The 24,641-nt window shown below is 32.8% G+C and overlaps 1 protein-coding gene across 3 annotated transcripts in view; it reads left to right on the top strand.

Moving 5' to 3' along the window:
• Window positions 1-24,641, top strand: part of LOC113511153 (focal adhesion kinase 1) — a 181,705-nt gene that overhangs the window by 48,450 nt on the left and 108,614 nt on the right. Inside the window, exon 2 of one of the 3 annotated variants that reach the window (XM_052903163.1) lies at window positions 7,972-8,441. The exons of the other annotated variants lie outside the window; for them this stretch is intronic. Coding sequence (XP_052759123.1) covers window positions 8,374-8,441 — 68 coding nt within the window. The 5' untranslated portion in view covers window positions 7,972-8,373. The remainder of the gene's footprint in view (window positions 1-7,971; window positions 8,442-24,641) is intronic. 3 annotated transcript variants of the gene reach the window in all.

Genomic DNA, 24,641 nt, shown 5'->3' on the forward strand with positions numbered 1-24,641 from the left:
GTGAGGCACCAGTGAGAGATGATAGACGAGGATGAAAGCAGATAAGTTAGTCCATCGTGATGAATTTTAAGAGAATTAACCAAGATAGATTCTAGGGGGAACCTGATGGGTATACAGCTAGCAATGGAGCTGGTAGATCCTCATCACTAAGAATGTGCTGAAGCTGTGAAAATAATTATAGGAACGAGCAGCCCTATTGTGAAAACATTTTGTTTAATTCGTGACTAATTCGTTATGGGACAACGAATGTGCTATCATACCCCATTGATACTCCGCCAGCGTATACTAATAAGGCAGGAGGGTTTATCGTTACATTACCATTAAAAAAAAAAACTGCGATGTCCGTAAATAAAGCTTACGCAAATCTCAACGGAATAAATTCATCCGCCAATTTCAAAGTTAATTTCGTTTATAAAGCCACCGCGCAAAACAACATTACCATCAACAATATACCCAAATTTATTAATAAGAGGCATCTCTGATGATATTAACGTAGTCGTATTGACCGAAGAAGCTATTGTTCGCGTTAGGGTTGTCACAATTGTGAATTTTGTGCGACTCCTTACCGTGATTGTTCAGGGATTGTTACTTTTATGTCATCAGTTTTCAAATTTTATGTCATCCTACTTTGTTGTTCTTTTACTTTCTGTTATTGATGTATTTGTATATATCTGGAAATTTTTTCGTTACAATAGTAAATATTGAGTCGAGGCAGGCACACACGTTCTATAATTATTTAAATAAAAAATGTAATTAGGCATTTATTACATATTCATTTTATGACATTACTAATTTTTATCTGCGACTTCGTCCGCATGAGATAAGTTCACTGACTCGAATAAAAATTAGCCTCTATCTTTCTTCATCTCCTATAGTATGTATGTATATACCAAATTTGAAATTAAAAATTTGTTTAGTCAAGACGTTAAGAGGTAACAAACAAATATAAACGGCGTTAGGTGATAACTTCGCCATATTTATTATTTATTTATTTAACATATACGAGTACACACTTACTTATGTAACTGTGCATTGAAATTTAAATAAATAAATAACCAACCTCACTTTCGCCTTTAGGTAAGGATAAATTTAAAAATTGGCATTAAAACTCGCCGCATCCGTCTGCCTTTATGGTAGCGATGATCTCAAAAACTAGTAAACGTATTTTTATGCTGTTTTCATTTATCAATACAGTGATTTCTAAGGTATAGGTTTTATAGGTATATAATTCTTAGAGATTTGTGTAAATTGATTGAAATATGATGACCATTGTTAAAGTTGTTGAAAAAATCAAACCGTTTGGAAGCTTTTATCAAAAAGCCTAAATCTTTTTGACATACAAGTAACATGATAATGTATGGTAAGATTGTTTTTTTGTTATAGGTTTATAAAAAAATCCGAGTTAGCATAAGTCTATCTTTTAAGGATAATTTATTATAACCGTCTAATACATACTCGACACAACAAGCTCATGCAAAAAATCTAAGCTGCATATATCCTCTACTACTCGTGCAAAATGAAGGCGGGTTGTTAGTGTATAGGTACAATGAAGTCATGATTTGAAAGCACTTAAAGAAATCCTTAATTCTATTTCCAGTTGCTGGTAGTTGCCAACCCTAATAAGTCTAGCCCTTGAGGGTTTGTATAATACTCCCTGAACAAGCTCTCGGGCTACGGAAGACTGAAGTAAAATCCGAGATGGTGGAAAATGATGGAATTTCAACGTGTACCGTACTATGGCTCTTTTAATTAATTGATTCTTCATAATTTTCTTCTACTCGTACATACGACAGCTTTTTAATTTGTGCAGTATATAATGAATACTATTTCATTTAAAATTCTGAATTCTATATTTAATTTAAATTGTTCAAAAAAATTACTATCAGTTCTCCTGTTCATTTTTCTTTGGTGAGACTGATTACCGATTGAAAAGGTAAAATTAAAATTAACAACCCAATTAAGTGTCATCTTACTAACTACTAACAAATATTCTTTTTTCGTAAATGTTTATTTTTTTTTTGAGACCTTATTAATTAATGATATGTAATCCATTCCTTAAAATATTTTATTATACGTACTGTATAATTAAAAATGTCGGATTTTTACCTCTGTCTACCCTTTGAATCCAGCTAATTCATCACGATTCCGTATCGGTGCTGCCATAACTGAATAGGCAATCAAACCACGTTTTGTGTAGTCTTTTGAAAAGCCAATTTACTCCGGCTTAATTAATAACCATCCAGTACGTGTTATGTATACTTCAATCTAATGTATTAAGCGTAGTGTTAATCTGTCTGTACACAGTTATTAATATTAAAAGGGCCATGAATGTGTCTCGGCACAGTCTCAGTCTATTTGGTTTTGGAAAGGCGCATGTCTTGGTTTGTTTTCTCGGCTAAACTAATCAACTAAAGTGTAAAGATAGACAGATAGTCTAAAACCTCTATTTTCATCATACAATGATGAATATAGTTTATGTAGGGTGAAATTGAAATTTTTAATGCGCCTTTATATATCTACCAATGTTCTATCAAAAAATTCGAACACTTTCAACTAAACATGGGCCACAGAATAGGGCGGATTTTTTTGCCTTCCTTAGTAACTGGATAATTGGAATTGCCGTGTTTTATATTGAAATTAAATTGGTTTAATAATTTTCTACCTGTTTTCAACTCATTTTCTTTTATATAAATTTTTAGCTTTCCATCGACCATTGAATGGATGTCAGTGATTTTAAGCCTGTATAATAATATCTAATATACTATATTGCTTGGAGAGCTTTGTGTCATTCACCTAAGAACATCACTTCCGAGAAGTTATATATATATATGTATATATATATATAGCAGATTTTGAAATACTAATGTAATGTATTATATTATATCATAGTACACAGGAATGGCACCGATGAGGAATATTTATGTTTTACAATTTTTTTCATCACAAATGGCATCCATTACATTAAGTCTTAATAATTTTATGATTTTATACCTAAATCTTATATTCGTAACCACGTGTTTATAAAATATAAACAATATTAACGTGTTTATAAAATATATTTAAAAAAAATTATCATCGACAATATAGGATTATTTTATATCCGAACTTTAGAGTACTCTTTCGTTGTCCCAATTTTTACAAGTAAGTTTTTTTTTCTAAGTAAAAACGGCAAGACGTTCCTGTGACGGCTGTAGTCCATGCCTCCAACTATTCTATTCTTTTTCATCTAAATTGAAGATTGCAAAAGAAAGAGTGATAATGTTTCGTGAAGAATTTGCATGTGGATACAATTAAAGAAAATTTGGCATTTGAATTAAAATGTTATAACTATGGAGGTATAATTAAAATAAAAGCTAGCAGTACAAAATGGTTTATTAAACAAGCGTCTCCCAGTCTAGAAATCAGGCAGGTCAGTGAACCTTAGGCTAATGACTGTCTATAAAATACATGATTCTCCAGAATTAGATGGACGTGCTGGTGTTTATTGCCTCTATAGACATAATATTACGACGTCCAACTTTACAGACAGTAAAAGCTTTTACATAGTACAAGCAGTGATCTAATGCCCGAACGATCATATAATAATTTGGGACACATTGCTCTGTCTTGACGTATGTCTTGGGTGATTATTGGGAAAGAGTTCTTTAGAAAACAGGTTGACATAAAGTGTAAGAATATATTCTAAACGAAAATTTACCTTTCCCTCGTAAAGATTAAAGTAATGCAAATGGAAGTGAATCAGTAATAATCTTGCAAATGCTTCAAACGGCAAATACTTGCGTGTACAAATGTAATTTGTTTTCCTGTTCATTTGACTTGTACAAGTAAATAGAATACCTAACGGTTAGATATTTCGCTTCAAGTACTAAACTAGGCATTTGAGAAAGTTGACTTACGGATAGTGTTTAAACTTAAACAAATTCGTGATAACTTTATTTATGGCTGTCTTAATATATTGGTTTCCGGTTCATTTCATTGACTTTTAACATGGATTAATGTATTTAATAAATGCAAAATAATACATAGGAAGGTATAATTGTTTACGAATAAAATATATAATAATTAGCTGACCCCGAAAATGTTGTTTTACCACTTATTGCGAAATATAAAAATCACAATTAAACTACAGGGGTTGATCGTAAAACGATGAAAATTTAAAGTTGTATGTATTTTTCAATGCTAAATTATAATAAAATAAAAATAAAAAAAATTGACAAAAAAATAAAAAAAAGCATATTTTGGGATGGGTCACCTTTATCACTGAGGGGTATGAAAAATAGATATTGGCCGATTCTCAGACCTACCCAATATGCACACAAAATTTCATAAATATCGGTAAAGCTGTTTCGGAGGAGTTTGGTAACAAACACCGTGACACGAGAATTTTATAATATAATAATTCACGATAATTACTGATACTTAGTCTACAAATCTTAATAATTTAGCATAGCATAAAATTACAATAATAGTTAATATTACAAAGTTAGTCAACATTCGGTCAGTGTTTTAAAAATGAAAAATAGTACTAGTTCAGTTTAAAGCTTGCTGAGGCACCAGCGCTGATTTTGAATTGATATTTTTTTACACAATCCGTCAGAGATTTCGGATTTAAAATATTATCATAATGTATCATATGTATTCTTTAAATCAGACAAATGAAGGTTAAAAAGAAACTAAATATTCTTAAATTCTTACCAAATTATAATGTAATTCCGTTTTTGAAATGGTTACATAATATTTTTGTAAAGTGTCAAAAAATTTATAATTTTTTTTATAAGGGCTTTTACCTTCTTCATACATCAGCCCTATTTTTCAAATAAAGTTTTATGTACTGTCCCTAGAAAGAGAGGAATGGGTATCAATAATTCACAGAAATATTAAAAAAATTATGATTTGAGTTTAGCTAATATCTTTATTTAAAAAGAATAGAATGCAATTTAATTAGCACTGAAACAACAGTTTGCTGAGGATTTATTTATCGCTGTCTCATAATAATTACAGCGCAGTCGCCTGTTTTATAAATAAAATTCTTGACGGCTTATGTATTTTTGCTCGTAAAATATTTATAGGAGTAACTGTACTTTATTGATCGTATTACGTATTCCTAAGAAGTGAATAGAGCATTCGACACAAGAGACATGTTTCTTAGGGATATATTGGATTCGTTATCAAATTAATCATCATCATCTTTCTATTCTTTTCCCATATCTAATGACGGTCTTCGTAGTAAGTTTTTTTTTGTTAAATTTTTTTTATTTCCACTCATTTTAGTAATTACATAGTTTTTAGCTGTAGCATTTTTCAGTACAGTTTCTGTTTTTCTCTATTTAGGTTTCTCTTTACACTTATTATCATCAACTTTCTTTCTGGCCATATCTTTCTTATTTTAAATTTGCACTGGCATCGCGTTAAGTTTCGATAGTGTATTTAAAATATATGTCAACAACGCGAAAGTTCAAAATTCACTGCATCTTTCTTACTATCCGTGTATCACAATACTTAACAGTTCATTCTTCGATCATCCGCTTTCATATTCAATATTTTATTTATATAATTCTTCTTTTTTTACTCACTCTTCGTCTTTGTGCATTATTTAATCAGTCATTATTAAATCTTTATCAAAATTGGTTCCAAATTATTGAAGGTATAACACTTTTGCACAAATATTACATGAATTATTAAATGATATTAAATGATATAGTACAGTACAAGAGGCATTATCATAGCTAAACAATCTCAAATGCAGAAAACACCGTTGAATTCAGAACCGTTGAAAGATGACAACTTCTCTGGTCTTGCTGCACTCGCCACGTTGGGTTACAGCATTAAACGTCAGCTGGCAAGTTGAAAGTTGTTCCGCACATAAATTCTGCTCGTATGACTTGCAGGCGTCTAGCTGTATAAATTTGTTTTCGCTGGCAACTGCGCTTTATTGAGTTTTATATTTTTGGAGATTCGTGACCTGTTTACTTGAGTCTTTTGCAAAGAGAAATTACTTTTCTCCCAAGACAAACTATGTTTTATTATCTGGGAAGAGAACAACATATTTTTATGATATTGCTTTCTCAGCAATTGGGGTTTACTTTGTAAAATTTGTTTTTGATATTCTGAAAATGCGTTTAAAAGTGGCTAAAGATTTTATCATTATATAGTATATTGTTTTCTTAATGTGTACTTTTCTAGTAAATTTATTTTTTTGAGTTTACTTCTGAAATTATTTGGAGAGGACAGTAATGAATATTTATCTCTATATTTCCTGTGTAATTTGTGGTCAAGATTCTTAGAATGGTTATTTACTTTAACTAAACTGTCAAGCTTACGAGTACATCTATTTATATCTGTTTCATTAGATTATATTATCTGTAGTGATAGTATCTTTGCCTTTCTTGAAGACATAATGAAAAAAAAGCATGCCAGTAAAATATGATAAATCTATCCTTTATTTAATTAAAGACGACACTAAATAACACTTTCAATTGTAAATAAGATTTAACTTAAATATTATACCTGTAATGCAAGAATTTTAATTTAAAATCATAAAATGATGCCTATATGTGTGTTCAGGTGTAAATAATTAATCGATCGCAAATTGAGTGGAGAAAGTGGCGAAAAAACTGGCAGGTACCCTTTACTTGCGGCCCCACCCACCGAGAACATGTTTTTAACAAGTTCCTATATTTAACTTTTTAATTTCCGTAATCAGAATCGCATGCGACTCCCAGTTATTTAAGTCTGGACAGCAGCTATACTGAAATAAATGCTGTCAGTAGTGTAGCATTGTAATAGAAATGTGATATGTAAATTTTGTTATAATAGGAAATGTCTAGTTTACGAATATACGTGAACATATATTGATGAACGATGAGAAGTCTCGTAGATATTTTAGAATAAAATTAATTGATTTAAAAACTTAGAATCGTATGTCCGCAAATACATTTTGATTTGTAACTGATAGTTTTTTTGCTTTGCAAGGAAAAATAGCTATTTCAATAAAGACAAAATTAGTATAGCCACAAAATATTAGACAAACTGAAAACCTGTTTCTTTTGAAAACTGCTTAAAAGTTTGGGCGAGTTGATGGGTAGGTTCATTTTGGAAGCAACTATCAAAACTGCTTTATAATCACACTAATTACGTGAGTTTCAAGTAAGGAAATCCACCTTGGTTATGAGATTTCAGATAACAACACCAATTGAGAAAAAATCTTTTACTATATTGATCCGGGAATTGAACCCTCTGTACCACGGAGAACATCCAACAAATGATTACATAATAAATTTTTTGCATGTATATAAATGGGTATAAAATACTCCGTTCATTCGCGTTTTTAGTGCACTTTACCTACTGCCTGCAATGTTCGAGTTACTGTCTGGCCAGCAACCGTTGGCAGACGGTCATTGTTCCAAACTTTTTGGTATTCGCGACAGACAGGTGGCGCACGTGACACCTGCTTCCGCTGATGCGTATGCGCATACACTCCACAATAACTGTGATTGCACTCCACTCGCGTGTGTACACACTTTTAAAGGGTATGTTACACTGTCAACATATAGGGTCTTAATTGTAGGTATATTATATACAAGGTACAAAGGAAAAGTGTGATCAGATTTAAACATTTTACTATTTATTCTTACAATTTATAATACTTGATTTTAATATCTGATTATCGAATATTTTTAGATTTTAACTTGATATCAATATTTTTCGTTTCGTAGAATATAGAATTATAAAATATTTTTTATTTATAACACCAACTATTCATTTTGTTCATATTAATTTTATATCAGATGTGAAATATTTTTTCCTTATTTTTTAATTACTTTCTTAAATCTATAGGAGATAAAATATTTTCATCTGCCGTTAATTTGCGACGTTATTTTGAAAAACGATTCACACTTTAGGAACGAACTGTTTGTGGAAATATAAACCATTATTATTATAAATAGTAATAATTATATATTTAATTTACAGATAAGCAGTTCTAAACGAATCCGACATTGGAATTTTAAATTGTGATCGCCAACAGGGCGTTAAAGTAGTGTTTAATCGAAGATAAGTGCTTCTATACCAAATATTTATACCTGTAACCAATAAACATAAGGCAGCCTTATAATTAGAACGAAATTACCTTAAAGGACCAAAATTAGAAATTTTGTAACCAATTTTGATAGTGTACGAACGCCTTAATTTTTTACCGACACGTAGTGTAAATAGTGCTTAATGAAAACAGAAAAAAAGTATAATTAAAAAGTTTTTACTACGCGTTTTGTATTTCAATTATATAATGACATATTTGAGTGATATTTGTGCTGGTGTGTTATTGGTGGGCATCGGTTTAAAATTAAACAGTGATTAAATTTGTGGGGAGACGTCATGGAGCGGTGTGATGGTTTTTTGGTGTACCGCAAGCCCGTCTACAGGGTGTTCCAGTATTTGGAAACGTAAGTATTGTAATTGTGTAAAAGTTAGTTTATTTATTCGTTACTTTGTTGTTTCTTCAAGATTTTACTGCTCAACAAGCGTGCAACAACATGAAAGACGTACACGTAATATTAAGTATTGTTTATCTTGATTTTGCCGACTAAGCCGCTATCACAACTAGTCTAATATTATTCTAAAGGTAGACTTTACATTTGGCAAGCGGTAGGCAAAGACAGGATTTGATGGCGTTTTAAAAGGGATGCTGCTGCTTATCCTTCAACCATTAAGTTCCTTTATTCACCTTTTACGACACCCATGGACAAGGAATAGTTGGTCCATTCTAAGCTTACTACACTACACCTGCACGGCAACACTATTTATATTAGGCAATAATTATTATTTCCCTTCAGATAAGCCGTCTGTAGAAAAATTCCGAGTATATAGACATGTCTGTCACATCGGCTCAGGAGCGCTGAAACTTTTATGAGCTACTCACGCGCGTCGCTTCAATATTTAAGTACCTACGCCGTCCGTTCTGTATTGAAACTCGTTCGTTTAGACTTTAAAGTTTAAATGAAATCTATTTTTGATCTTTATATCATAGATTACTAGACTAGTTCACTTAATTGCTACAATCTTAAAATGTCTTTTTGACAAAACGCCAATTATTCTTATTAGTATTATAAATGTGCAAATGAGTTTGTTTGTTAAATCTTGGCGCCTTTACCGGTCAACCAATCGCCATGAAAGATATTTATGTAGTATTTGCGATAAAGGAGTATAAAGGCTAGTTTTTTTTTCTCGGTCAATATAGGCATAGATGGTTAATATGGATACCAATCCAATATCTATATTTAGGTTCTTCTGGATATTGATGGCGGAAAAAAGGTCATCGATATCGCCCATATCGGTCGGATATCTATTTTCGAGTATGTTAAACGTTTGTTATAGAATATTATTTTTTGGATAACAAAATTGTCCGACTTGACCCACTGAAACTGCGCAGAGATGTTGCATCTCTGTACATCTTCTACCGAATTTATCATGGGGAGTGTTCTGAGGAATTGTTCGGATTGACCTGCTGCTGATTTTCACCACCGCACAACCCGCCACAAACTAAAGTTTCATCCCAATCATCTGGACGAGTGGCGGTCTTCCACCGTGCGTTTTTCAAGGCACTTTCTTCCACGCACAACCATTCTTTGGAATCAACTTCCAGCAGCGGTATTTCCGAACCGATACGACAACATAACCTTCAAGAAAAGAGTATATTCCTTTTTAAAAGGCCGGCAGCACACCTGCAATGCCGCTGGTGTTGTGGGTGATCATGGGTGGCGGTAGTCACTTACCATCAGGTGAGCCGCATGCTCGTTTGCCCCCTGTGTTGTAAAAAAAAAAAAAATTAACATATTCGTTATTAGTCAAGTATATCGATATTGTAACTAAAATATACATATATTGCTATACATTACCCCCTTGTAGGTCAATAAATATATTTTGGCCACGCAGACGAAGTTGCAGTTTGAAACTAGTCACTATCACTACACAGTATAAAACAAAGTTGCTTCCCGTCTGTCTGTCCCTATGTATGCTTAGATCTTGAAAACTACGCAACGGATTTTGATGCGTTTTTTTTTATTAGATAGAGCGATTCAAGAGAAAGCTTTATGTGTATAATACATGAATAATATAGTAGAGAAACATTTACAATTTTAGATGTTTCTAATGTGATATGATCTTTACCCGTACGAAGCCAGGGCGGGTCGCTTGTAAATAATAATTTGACATAGTAAACTTTATGTACAATTTTGTTTATTATTTTGTCTTGTAATTCTCAATTGTTGTTACTTTAAAAGGAAATGTCACGCCAAGATTGTTTACTAACTTTTTTTTAGTTTACTAACAAGGGAGCAAGAAATAGAAAGCCCGCTATGCCTTGCCTATTTAAAAAAGCAATTAAAACTTCATAAAACACGCCTGAAACATTGACCCCGGCTGGAGGCTGTTGAAACTTTTATGGAGCTCTTACGCGTGTAAATTATTATTAGAATCTGGTGCCTTTTGAATTTCTAATACTGTTAATTACTCTGTGTATTCTGGTTATTGGGGTGATTTTTAATACAATAATTTTTTTAATGGGTAATAATGCCGCCTGCGCTATCGGTATCCGCTAGCGGAGCACCAGCGAGGGATGATAGAGGTGACGATGAAAGCAGGTCTTTTTTTATTCTTTTTTATTAATGCATGATAATGGAATAGTAACCCCGCCTGCGCTATCGGTATACGCTGAGGAAACACCAGTGAGGGATGATAGGTGAGGATGAAAAGGCAGGTCAGGTAGCCCGTGATGAATATATCTGGAATTCAGCATGATGATGATGAAGGGAGAACCGCGTGGAGGTCGATCTGACAGGGTATATTGCTAGCAATGGGACTGGTAGCCCGCATTACTAACAATCCCTTCCCCCGCACGTTATTATTGTCCAAAGTGTTTATTCACTAATATTGTAAATGTTGAAGCGAATTTATTTGTTTGTTACCTCTTTGTACCTTAACAACTTAATTATAATAATTACAATTGCTCAAGACACCAAATTTCATAATTATTATACAGAATGGAGGATATAGAGTATTTTTCATCCCACTCAGTGAATATCATGTGGTCATGTGGTTGAAGTCGCGGGTAAAAGTTAGTTTGTTTATATTTAGATGTTAATTAGAACTAGTCAATTTCAACTTGTTAATTTAGTTAAATACTCATTTGGGTTTAAATAATTAAAAAGTAATTCGTATGATAGACAGACTTTAGACAGATGATGTGAAATAAATATACATCAGCAAGTCTACTCTTGAATTTAATATCAATACCAATCCAATCTATTGCCAATGACAATTTTGTACTGCACTCGTGTAACAACGGTTAGGAATTAGGTTAGAATTAGGATTGGTTTGTAATAGTTCACATTGGGGGGAGAAGGCATTGTTAGTAATGGAGACTTAGAATTCCATTGCTAACAATATACCCAACCAGGTCGACCTCCTCGCGGGTCCCCGTGGAAACTATCATGATTAATTCCAGATGAATTCATCATGATGGGCTAACTAGCCTGTTTTCATCCTCATCGATCACCCTTCACTGGTACCCCGCCAGCGTAACGCGTTAGAGCAGGCGGGGTTACCATTGCATTTTCATCCAATAAAAGAAAAAATAGTTCACATTGGCAAGTTACACTAATATGCATCTATCAGAACAGAAAGGAACCATTATGTGTGTTGCAATTCGAGAGTGCAAATTCTTAATTTCAATATCGGTCTATTGGAATATATTTAAAGAGTCATCCCATAGTTCCGCTAAAATATTAAACAATTTTTAATTAATAATCATACATGTCGGTTTTTCGAGTTATGTGACCAATTCATTGTCACTTCAGCTTCCTTATCTTTCGACAACCGACCGAAGGTTCTAGAGTGGCAACCACGTACGGGTAACGGGTAACGGGCAAACGCAGTTTAGGACGACCCCCTACTAGATGGAGTGACGACCTGAAATGCGTTGCAGGTGGCTCAGGAAAGTTCTTTATGGCAGTCTATGGGGAAGGCTTATGCCCAGCAGTGGATGGATAATGGCTGAAATGATGATGATGATGATGGTGATAAATCATACACGGCTTGTGCATTTATTAGTAGCAGAATTTCTTGAAAAACACAGTGTTTTTACAATTAACATTAGTGTAAGGCGCGTTGTACACTGCGCTATAATGTATGAGTATATTACAGCTCCCTGGCTTGTTAATTGTGTCTCTAGTTACGGATAACTGTCGCACGCTAACTAGACGTAGCGACTTGATACCGTCGTAAGTTCAAGTCTTTTCCGTAACTATATATCAGACTCATTGAGGGGAAATGTATGGCGAGCGAGTAGGAATACAATGTCATAGCTCCTTTCTGTTTATTGTTGAAAGGTTACACGATTAAAGGAACAAATTGATGTAGTAATACAATAAAAGAAAATCTGGTGTGTTTGCTTTACGACTTTAATTTTCAATAATATTTTTCTTTTTGAGTATTTCCCCCTTTTTTTATGCAACTTAGAAATACAAATATGGTGACGGCTCACCTGATGGGAAGTGGTAAGCGTCGCCTATAGACATGAGCAGTACCATGGACATAACAGAGTATACTGTTTTGTGTCATCGGTGCAAACTTTATTGGCTGATGTATTATTTAATCGTGGAATTGTCTTATGTTTTTTAAAGTTGTATGTTTTTCTCGAATAAATCAATAAAAAGGCTTGTATTCAAGTAATATAAAAAAGGTAATTAGAGATAAATACCCTGGTAGTAAAGTTTGTTTAAAAAAAATATCAAAATTAGTAATTTGGTTTTAAAAATCAAACTACTGAACTGATTTTGATAAATAGAAAACCGGGTTGTATTTCTTTTTTTTTTTTTTTAATTATCGTTCTAAGAACAGCCTACTTGTTTTAAATCTGTTGAAAATCGAATCTAAGTATGGATAGAGTACAATTTTATACACAGGATGAAAATGAATTTATTAAATATTTGAATTAAGTGTTTTACTAGTGAAACCGAACATTTTCACTAATTAAACATGGATCGAAAGGCGATTAAAAAATTGAGGCTTTCATACTAATGCGGCACGTTTAGTTATTATGGAAGACTTAAAATTTAAAGTTGTTTTTGGATTTTCGATTTACGAAATCTCAGTTCTATTTTATAGCGTGGTTACATTCTCAGTTTTACGGATAGTTAAAGATTTCAATTTTACACCGTGTACTATGTAGATGTGTATGGGGTAAAAAATCTATCTCTCTATTATCTTATTAGTTTAGACTAACTCAGGAAGACTATTATTAAATGATCTAACAGCTTTATTGTTAGCAATATATCCTACCAATTCGACCTCCACGCGGTTCCTCCTAGAATTCATTGTGATTATTTTTTGTGGAATTCGTCATGATAGGGTAACTGACCTGCTTTGATCGTTACCTATCAACATTCACTGGAACCTTGCCAGCGTAAATCGCCGGTGTAGTTAACATTTTATTTTTGCCCATAAGAAAAAGACTAAATAAGTCCATCCCTGTGTCACAGGCGTCCATAGGCTACAATGACCGTTTACCATCAGACGGGCTGTATGCTTGTTTGCCACCTTTGTGGTATAAAAAAAGTCCACCTAATGAAATTTACGATTTAAATTACGTGTTACTTAACCACATGTGGACATTAGGAAAAGCAGTTAAGAGAAAAACACCAGGTTTAGTTGATAGAATGTGTGTTTATTTAACTTGTTAAATAACTGAAATATCTCTTCCTCATATTTCCTTGACATTTTAATACGCAAAAAAATAAATATTGCTTTGGTTACTAACCAACGCTGCCTATAGCTTTCACACTGAAAAGGTCTTTTTGACCCTTATGTTCGGACCTCTGAATCAATGTTCGTTATCAATAAATATTGAATGTTCGGAACGTGAAAACTATCATAAGTGGTACCCTGGCCCTCGCATGAGTGTTGTTTCGTGTAGGGTCATCACGTATCGTATCACATACAAAAATATCGGATGGTATTTTTGTATGTGATTTACAAATTATGTGACATAATCTCAACTCTTCAGTAATGAAAATTAGCATTGTTTTTCATTTATTTGTACTCCAAACTTCTAAAAAAGAGCAGCAAAGAGAAAGGCAAACAAGCTGACGACCCACCTGATGGAAAGTGGTAACCGTCACCTATAGACATGAGCAGTACCATGAACATAACAGAGTATACTGTTTTGTTCATGATACCCCCCATGCGTTGTAATCATTTATTACCATCTTTCAATCACTTTGGAACAACTGAATTGAACTAAATTATTTATATTCTACCTATTTGAAGGATTTTTTACGAATAATAAATTATGTTTAATCTGACAACCCTATTTTCAGGTATTAGTGTACATTTGTGAGTGTGTGTGTGTGTATGTGTGTGTGTGCATGTAATGTTGTAGACTAGGAACGAACGTCTAGTTTTCAATAGAGTCTACACTTGATACCGGGGACACACCGGACATATACCATTCAAGTGTCCTTATGCTACCCAACACAAATGATATAACGCCTGGAGTAGTTTTGGGTTATATACGTATAATATATAATTGAAGTGCTTCATATACATAGGATTACATATAGGAATAAGATAGAAAGAAGGAGAAAAATTACTACTCGTATAATAAGTAATAAAATGGAGTTTAGTAAGCACCAATGGTTTACATATCATCTTCGTCATATCAGCCGTTATCTGTCCATTGCTAAACATAGGCCTTTCCCATAGACTGCCGTAAGGAATGGGAGCGTTCCTTATGACAGTTTACCATTTTTTGGAGAATTTTGTTAGTAGTTGCCACGCTTGGCAGGCTGATTGGCAACCGCAGTTTGGCCTTTGGTGAAATTTTAAGAAGGATGCTGCTACCCACCTTTTGACAATTAAGTTTTCTTAGTCGCCTCTTACGAAAGCCAAGGGAAAGGAATAGGCGGTCCATTCCATGCCGGGACCACACGGCAACGATTTACTTATAGTCTGTTTCAATAGAACTTAAAGAAAAGTAAATTAATATTTTGTTGAAATTATAACAGAAATAAAAAATCTAAATGAAATTGGTAACAAATAAAACATTCAATTAATTAATCCATTTTTAATATATACTACTAGGTAAATCAATGGACTGTCTAATGATGGGATCAATTCGTTTGTTTACATTTTCATTATGTTCTATTGAAACAAACTATACTTACCTACATTCTGATAAATGAACAATACGTAATTAATGTCATTTCTTTAATAAAAATTAAACCAACATACAAAGAAATCCTGTTGTTTAAACACAAGATCGTCAAAAGCAGTTCATTTTGATGAAAATATTGCCTAGTTACTACACACAAAAAATACAACCAAATTGAGAAAACTATTTCTTTTTTTTGGTTTGATAAAAATTGTTACTTTAGTATCACCAGCGTCACAGCGTGAAAGTTCTGTGCAAATAACCATTTCACACGTGCCCGTGTGGGTGCAATCCCGTTTTTGTAGCACCAAATATATTTCGAGCTTCCAACTTGTGCAACTCCCTCGATGTGTCTTCGTTCTCGTGTTTTTATTCGTTTGTGGCATGAAACAAACATATGTCATGTAGGATGGTCTATTTATTATGCGAGCTTAAAATTGGGAAATGCATAGAGCAAACTCTTGTTAAATCTCGTTTATTATGGAAAAGAATTAAAATTTAATATCAACTTTTTTCGCCCCATTTTTCATATAGAAATTTTGGAAAAAAAATTCCGTTTTTGCAGCACTAAACATATTTCGAGCTTCCAACTTTTGCAACTCCCTCGTTCTTATTTGTATTGTTGATGTCATTTACCCTTGTCTTTAAAAAAATTGTATCTCCTCCAAAAATTATTCAATTTTAATATTTTTTTACAGCAAGCTAAACAGCGATTGATTTCACGAGCGCTATGACGCTCGTGGCACTTTTAGTTGCAATGCGCATGAGCGCGATAGCACTTTTCGGCAAAGGGTTAAAAAAAATTACAATATACGTAATTATGCAGAACCCTCTAAGCATAGGGCCAGTATGGTTCTTGAATGTAGACGACTGAAGATAGATTAATAATCATAATAGTTGCTAAATTATCAATTTACAATAAGCAAATGCGGTGAATACCTTTAATAGGCATGTGCTTTTATATTGTATTATATTTAATGTTTGTTATATGTATTATAATGCAATATGCTGGTATTGGTATTGGTATTGGTGTTCCTATAAATAAATAAATTTAAAATTGAAAATGTTAAGTTTTAAGATTTAGAAACAAATTGTCTCGATGTAGTTTACGAAATGGTAGTCCCGAATCGATGACAAAATTACTTTTTAAATTGAACAATTGATACATCAGCCTGAGCTTCTACTGAAAACAATTTCCAAACTGTAATAACATGAACTAACGCATGTACCAGAGCGATGCTCAATAAGTACGCGTTCAGCTTTTTTTAGCCCACCAAAGGGTGGTTTGTTTTCATAATGTTTTTAAAATAGCTTATCAAAGGGGAACTAAGTGTTCGTAAGCGTTTGTTATGGATCGTGAACATGTGAGCGCAGCGTAAATGCTTCAATAAAATTGACGGATCATTTTGTTACCGTTTTATTGTTGTGAATTATGCAAGTTCATAGTATAGAGTATGTCGATGTGTTGTCTATGGAGATATTATATTCTGTACGTGAATAGATTTATCTAAATTAATATTTTAAATAAAAAAGGGTTGATGTTTTATTTCTTATAAATAAAATAAAAAAAAAAAACTGTTTTTAAAAGTTATTTCATCTATAGAAAATTTCATTACAAGTGGGATATATTTTGTTTGAAAAATACCATGTGAAGCAGAGCGCGCTTCTAAATCAATATTATAAAAGGAATTTGTTTTTAAAGAAAGTTTATTTTTTTTATACAAGATAAATTAAAAAAAATACTAAATTATTATATCGTTATTAGCGAGTAACATGAACTATATTTTATATAAAAAAATACCAAATTGCTAATTATATAATAAAAGTAAAAATAAAATAATGAATGTATGGTTTTTTTTATACATATTTTCCTTAAAAGAAGGTTCCAAACCCTAAAAATGCAAACAATGTACAGTTAAAAAAAATAAGGATTTCCATTATCATTACAAAGTAATTATACACTGGTTCAAACACCATAGATGCGGCTGCTACAACGCAAAAAAATCCCCCAAAATTCCTTGTCAACCATCAGTCAGAGTACCTACCAAATAAAATTATTTAGGGAGCGTACCCCAACGCAAACATTTTTACCAGATTCAATTCCGCTGGTAATTCAGTTAATGGACTTTGAAACTCCGCTAGTAATTAGCCGTCGTTATACCTCGTGGCTATTTATTGCTTCCTTGCCCTTTTAAAAGGAATCTTGAAGTTTAATGGATGATTTTGTCTGTTGTCATAATTATTCCACTATTTTCATACAAGTTACGGCTTCCTTCATCTTCCATGAAATTTATAATAACATATTACTAGTATGTAAGAGGTGGGTAAGGGAATTTAATGGTCAGGGGATAGGCAGCAACGTCCCTCTTTAAATATCATTAAAAGCCTTACTGCGGTTGCCAACCCGTCTGCCAAGCGTGGCAACTACTGGCAAACTCTCCTTATGGAGTTAACGGTTGGTATAATAATGATGATATTTCTAACCTAAAATACATTTCTGGAATATGAATTTATGTTAAATGGAAAAATATGGATTATAATCGATCATTATATCTTGATTCTTTTTAGTTCTTACCATTATTATCCCCATTTTCTACATAATAATCATTTTTCCAATAACTCTTAACGTCCTTTTTCACTTAATATCCTACCTTATGTTTAGCTAGTAAAGTTCATATTACCACGTTCCGAGGAAAATGTTGGTCCAACGACCGCGGGGGTGCTAATGTGAGTGAGAATTTATTGCGAAACGCACAATCGATAGGTCTTCGCCCTTTACATATAGTACGAAATAGCTTTAATATTGTTTAAAAAATATAGTACTGATATACCTGCTTATATAACACTATTCCGATATTTCTTTGTCAAAGTTGCCCTATCTTGTCTATGCGCTCCTAGTGATTTCATCAGAATGGGCCAACTGATCTAACTTTATCCTCGCCTATCATTTGTGCCTATTACCCCTACCAGTGTAAACGAATAGCGTAGGCGTGGTTACCATTTCATTATATACAATTAAAAAAAATATCTATTATTAAATTAAGTATAATTGAAATGTTAAAGTTATCACCGTTCCTCTTTAGTACTATGGTATATAACTACTTTAAAAACATTTTTTGTTAGAAATATCGATTTAATATTATCTTCATACGTCGATGTCGATGTTTTCAACGAATATTATTTTTGACTAGCTGCATCCTGTGTTTTTACCCGCGTGAATCAGAATATAAAATAACCTATGTGCTAAGTTAGGATATAACCTACTCGTGCACCAAATTTCATTCAAACCTGTCCAGTAGTGTTTGTGTCAAAGAGTAACATACATCTATCGTTACAAAGATATCTTTAGTGGTCAAGGGATGGGCAGCAGCGTCCCTCTTAAAACATCAACAGAGCCTAACTGCGGTTGCCAACCTGCCTGTCAAGCGTGGCAAGTAGTGACAAAAACACTTAAAGGAGAGGCCTATGTTTAGTAGAGGACAGTTAACGGCTGATATGATGATGAATAGGATACCTAATCCATTACCACAGGGGGAAAGGGATTGTTAGCAATGGAGACTGAGAATCCTATTGCTAGCAATATACCCAACCAGGACGACCTCCTCGCGGTTCTCCCTGGAAACTATCATGGTTCATTTTTGATGAATTCATCATGATGGGTTAACTGGCCTGTTTTCATTCTCATCTATCACCCTTCACTGGTGCTCCGCCAGCGTATCGCGTTAGCGCAGGCGGGGTTACCATACCATTTTCACCCATTAAAAAAAATCCATTACCACAGTGTAAGGCATGACCAGCAGTTCAATATCTTTGATATTTACATACGAAGCAAAATCTACATGTAAATACATGATTCTACATTCTAAATTCAAATATTTACTATCTACGAAGTATCTCGTTATTTATCGATTTATTTGTGTGTGTGTGTGTGTGTGTGTGTGTGTGTACATGTTCAAGATTGAAGAATATTTTATGCGGAACAATATTGTAATCAATAATGCTCACTCGTGAAACACATGCACTCAATATAATTAAATATAACAAACACTCAAAGGATACAATAATCATGATTTATGTACCCATTTCACGCAGCCCTACAAAAATTGATTACGTAAGTGCATTAGTTATTGCAACCCTCTGTTTGAGTGCATCGAGGGCACTTGCTTATGAAGAGGCGCACGTGTTGAATTTCGCACGTGATTTCTTTTTGTTTGATCTGCCTGTTGCCAAGGGTGGGCTTGTTTTTATCATAATTGGAGAATATTTGCACATCTGTACTGTTATTACCCGAATGTTCGTATAAATTATAAAGTAGCCTATGTACTTTTTTATCCCAATTACTATATGTATGCTGAATGCCATGGTTTTTGGTTGAACTGTTATAGAGGCAAGATGTAACAAACAAACTGTCGTTTATAATTTTAATAAGGATTACTAATTAACTTTTTTTTTATACTACTTAGAATGGCAAACAAGCTGACGGCCCACCTGATGGAAAGTGGTAACCGTCGCCTATAGACATGAGCAGTACCATGGACATAACAGAGTTTACTGTTTCGCCCATGATACCCCACATGCGTAACTGGATTCACGTTTTGTCTAAATTCCAAATATTTTTCCCAGTAAATAATCAACTATTAAATAATAAATAAATATTAATTATTTAATATTAAATTTATATTAAATATTAGATAATCAACTATAACGATAAAAGTTGGCTAACATTTCCCAAGTGCTTACCACGATGGCATTTAATTTTTATTTATATAGATACTGGCATTTACCCGTGACTTCGTCGGCGTGATCGGAATATTTTCACTAATTAGTATTAAAAATATATCCATCACCTCCATTCCGTATAGTAACTATATACTACATTTCATAATAACTGGTTAAGTGGTTAATGTGCCAAGAGGTAAAAAAAAAAACAATCTGGCATCACATTTGTGATATTAGTAAGTAAATCATCATCATCATCATAGCATATAGCATATGTTATATTAGAGATAAATTATAACATGGTGTAGATACATGTAACACACAGGGTGGCGCCTATTTTTGTTGTAAAACTGCAATGCGGCATATGGTGGTTTTTTGTTTCAGTACAAACGTAATATAAAAGAGACAGTGTAATGACGATGCGGCACGTATGTAACACATGTTTTTTCGTACTACTTTAACCTGTTGGTCACAGATTATGTCCTTTTACAACACCACCGGTGCGTACAAGGCAAATATTCTGGGCAGTCCATACTCTAAAAAAATAGGACTTAGTGTGTTATGAATATTGCCACACTTTGTTAAGCTTTGGTGTGAATGTTTTCAAAAGCTAAGTCTTTTCCGCCTGAGAAGACATCTATGTAACATCACCGCTTGCGTTTCAAACCCCGATAATTTTATTGTCTATACTTTATCTTAGGTATTAATATTGTAAAGAAGAAAGATTTGATTGTTTGTTTTGTTTATAATGCATAAACTCAAAAAATATAAAAACAATTTTAAAAAAATCTTTCACCTATAGAAAGCTACATGATCAACTAGAAACAAAGGCTATATAATATTTTCGGAAATTATATCTACTCGTACGAAATCAGGGCAGGACGCTAGTTCTTTATATAGAGGAGTGTAATGTTCATACTATTGTTCATGTTTCTATTGTAAGTAAAAGATACTGTATTTACCGTTATATTATCAGAAGACCTGTCATTTTGGCTTACGAACTTGCTACCGAAATACATGTGAAAACATGTGACTGCGTGGTACCGAAAAATATGTGAACACATGTAATTATGAATAAGACGATTCTAAGCCATATTACTACTATATTTACGTCTTTTGATGTTGATTCAGGGATAGTTGATATTGAATAATTTAGGACAGCAAAACTCATTTGCTTAAGTGACCGAAATGGTTTGATTAACCCAATGAAGCCCACGAACTAACATATGTTGGTGGAACTTCGACCGATACCTCGGCTAATGGTTTGATTATACAAATTGCTTAAGTACATTGTTATCCTAAAAGTTGTTTTTTGCATATAGATAATTAAATATGTATTTATTAAATTCTACTAAAATTTATACATTTGATAATGATTATGATAAATTTTGTATATTGTTACTCAATCGCTAAACAAAATTAAATGAAGTTTGCTACATAAATGAATCGTTATCCTGAATTAGAATATATAACATATATTTTATATTGATAGTATATACCAACATTAAACCTAATATTGTGAAGAAATATAAACAACTTTATTATTTATTTTGAGATTTTTTTGCCGTGTGATTCGCGGCAATGAATGGGGCACTCCTTTCTGCCACGTAGGTGTTGTAAGAGATGACTAAGAGAATTCATTTCAAGCAGCGTCCTTCTTAAACATCACCAAAACCTAACTGCGGTTGCCAATCCGTTTGCTAAGCATGGCATCTATTGGAAACACCTCCCTTTTGGCCTTTGTTCAGTAGTAGGAAGTTAACGGCTGATATAATAATTTTGAGTATTTATTTACTAGCAATAAATAAAGGAGGAAGAGAAAACTATAGTTTTTCGAGAATGTAAATAAAATGTCGGATATTCATTATGAAAGGCTGACAAAACATATAGAAGAGAGAGATATAATTTAAAATGTAACTCAAAAGAAGAAAGATATTACCAACAATTTAAAAAAATTATGGAGAAAAATAAATAATAATGATATTAAGTACAGCCACTCGGTTGCAGACTGGCCAGCACTGATTGTGTACTGTAAGCAGTGTGCAATTATTTCTACAAAGTTATTCTGTATCTAACACCGCGTTTTCGAAAAATATACATCCATGTTTTATATGTATATGAATACGTGGAGAATATTTCTAAATTTTACGTTTGTTTATTTATTTATTTAATTCATTTTTAAACCAAAAACATAAAAATATACAATCACAGTTATGAATGAATCAAACTTGATTTATTTTATTCTTGAATAGACATCATAACTAATAAAGTTTCAAAAATACATGTCATACATGTTTAGCAACATCTATTTTGTTGTGAACACGGAGAATAATACTGTAATAAACACTGTGAAATATCATTATTATTTAAGCAAGATACTTATTCTAAAATGTGTTTAAGGTCTCGTAGATATTAAGTTGAATAAATATGTTACTAGGTACCAGGCAATCATCACCGAGTAGTAATGTTTCATTAAGACGAAGTCTGGGCAAATGTAATCGATTAAAGACTAATAGTCCATTACCATAGACAGCAACTGTTTTGCCATAGATAGCGCATGTAATGATATAAAACACTCTGTACCTTGTCACATCAACCATTTATGGGTCTCAGTTATCTTGGTTGAACAAATCTTTGCCGTTAGTTGTCAGCAATTTCACTATGACAAGATTCTTAAGTGTTTACGTACGTGCTTCTACATTAATAAGGCACGAAGATATTTGTCGTTAAGATGCTAGTGAAATAAGATAGGCGACTGAGTAAGAGATTCTTGGGATTTCTCAAGGGAGTATATTAGGTTCTGTTTCGTTTTTCGTGTATATCTGTATAAAATATGTTATAACTAGTGATCCTAGTTGTACGCTAATGTCATAATGAATTATTGTATTCCTGTGTAACGTAACGTTGCGGCCTTAGACTTTGTAAGCAATAATAATGCATATGTTTATATACATATTTGCATATGTTTTATTAACACTAGCGTTTTATTTTTTTATTAGTAACACTTCTAGCGTAAAATAGTTACTGTCTTTTTTCTTTTCCGTTTTATTCAAAGATTGTCTGGAAGAGATTGCTTTAGCGATAAGATCGCCTTTTGTACTTCATAAATGTAATATATATTTACCTTTATATATTATTCTTTAAGTGGTGCAATAAAGAGTAAATAAATAAATAACATTAAAACAATTAAGAAAACTACAATAAAATATATTATTTATTACAATACACTTACGAAAATATTTTAATTTACACCGCGGAGGCGTTTATTCATTTCTTGTTTTTTCTTTTTAAATTTTACCTTGAAATCGTCAATTTTAAGTTCTACAAAGAAAAATGGTACCTTTAATCGTAACAAAATAAAGGTCAGAGGTATTTGCCGACTGTGTTGCTATTGCGATAAATGAAACACTCGACATTTACCCCCTGCCACATTGGTTTCTAAATTCCATTACAGAATTCACTTGGCACGCGCAAAGTAACCGCCTTCACTCGGAATAATTTGATTTCTTATCGGTTAACATATATTTTTTTTTATACAACTTAGAATGGTAAACAAGCTGACAGGCCACCTGATGGAAAGTAGTAACCGTCGCCTATAGACATGAGCAGTACCATGGACATAACAGAGTATATTGTTTCGCCCATGATACCCCCCATGCGTTGCCATTCCTGAGGACTCAGGTGTTATTCCCCTGTACCCAGTTAATTCACGCCATATCCCACCCTTCAAACCGAAACACAGCCATGCAAACACAACTGCTTCATGGTTGAAATACGAATGGAACAGAGGTACCCAAGCAATAGACTTTTGTACAAAGTCTCCCTCTGGTGATTTTTAAATTCCTTGTAATTTGAAAATATAAATTCAAATCATCTTTATTCAAATAGACTTGTTTACAATAACTTTTAAATTGTCATTTTTTTACTACAGAATTCAATAATTTGTTATCTGTAGAGAAGAGCTCGCAAGAAACTCAACAGTTACTCTTTTAAATCTCTGTCAACATTATGCGTATTTATTTAAATATACTATATCTAAAATTACATGGTCGTTAAAAACAAATGCATGATTGACTATCACCATGCACATTTGTCATTCAAGTATTCGTTTAGCGTGTAATAGGTTTAGTTTATATTTTTAGGTGTACTATAAAGGGTACTAAAAGTAAACAAAGATGGCGTGCAGGTAATATGACCTCGCGCGTCCTGAGACCCGTCATGCCCCGAGCCCCAGGCCCGTCCATCACTGCTTCCATATCAATTAACTTGATGGACATAATAAGTGAAATGTCATGAGAAACGATCGGACATTGATCCTGATAGTATATTACTCTGTAATGTACACTTTAATTAACAATGTTGTTCTTGGAAAGGGTAGGGCTAAAATTTATTATAGCCTACTTAATTTCAATGTAGATTCGTAGTAATCCTTACTTATATAATATTATGAAAGTAAGGTACAAAATTAATATTTACTAAGAAAAAAATTGTGTGCTAAGTTTGTTGAAATATTAAAAATGCGAGTTAATCGTATATTCCGTAAGTCCCGTATATTAAAGTATACGAAGTTGCACTAGAGATGGGTAATATCTGATATCTATATATTGAGTTCTTTTAAATATTAATGATTGATAATTGCGATATCGCCCATACCAGTCCGATATCTATATTCATTACGAGCGAGTTCTTCTTTTCGATATTATATATTAACTGATAA

This window comes from Galleria mellonella, unplaced genomic scaffold (genome assembly GCF_026898425.1).
Source record: "Galleria mellonella isolate WM207_F2 unplaced genomic scaffold, CSIRO_AGI_GalMel_v1 utg133, whole genome shotgun sequence".
Taxonomy (NCBI): domain Eukaryota; kingdom Metazoa; phylum Arthropoda; class Insecta; order Lepidoptera; family Pyralidae; genus Galleria; species Galleria mellonella.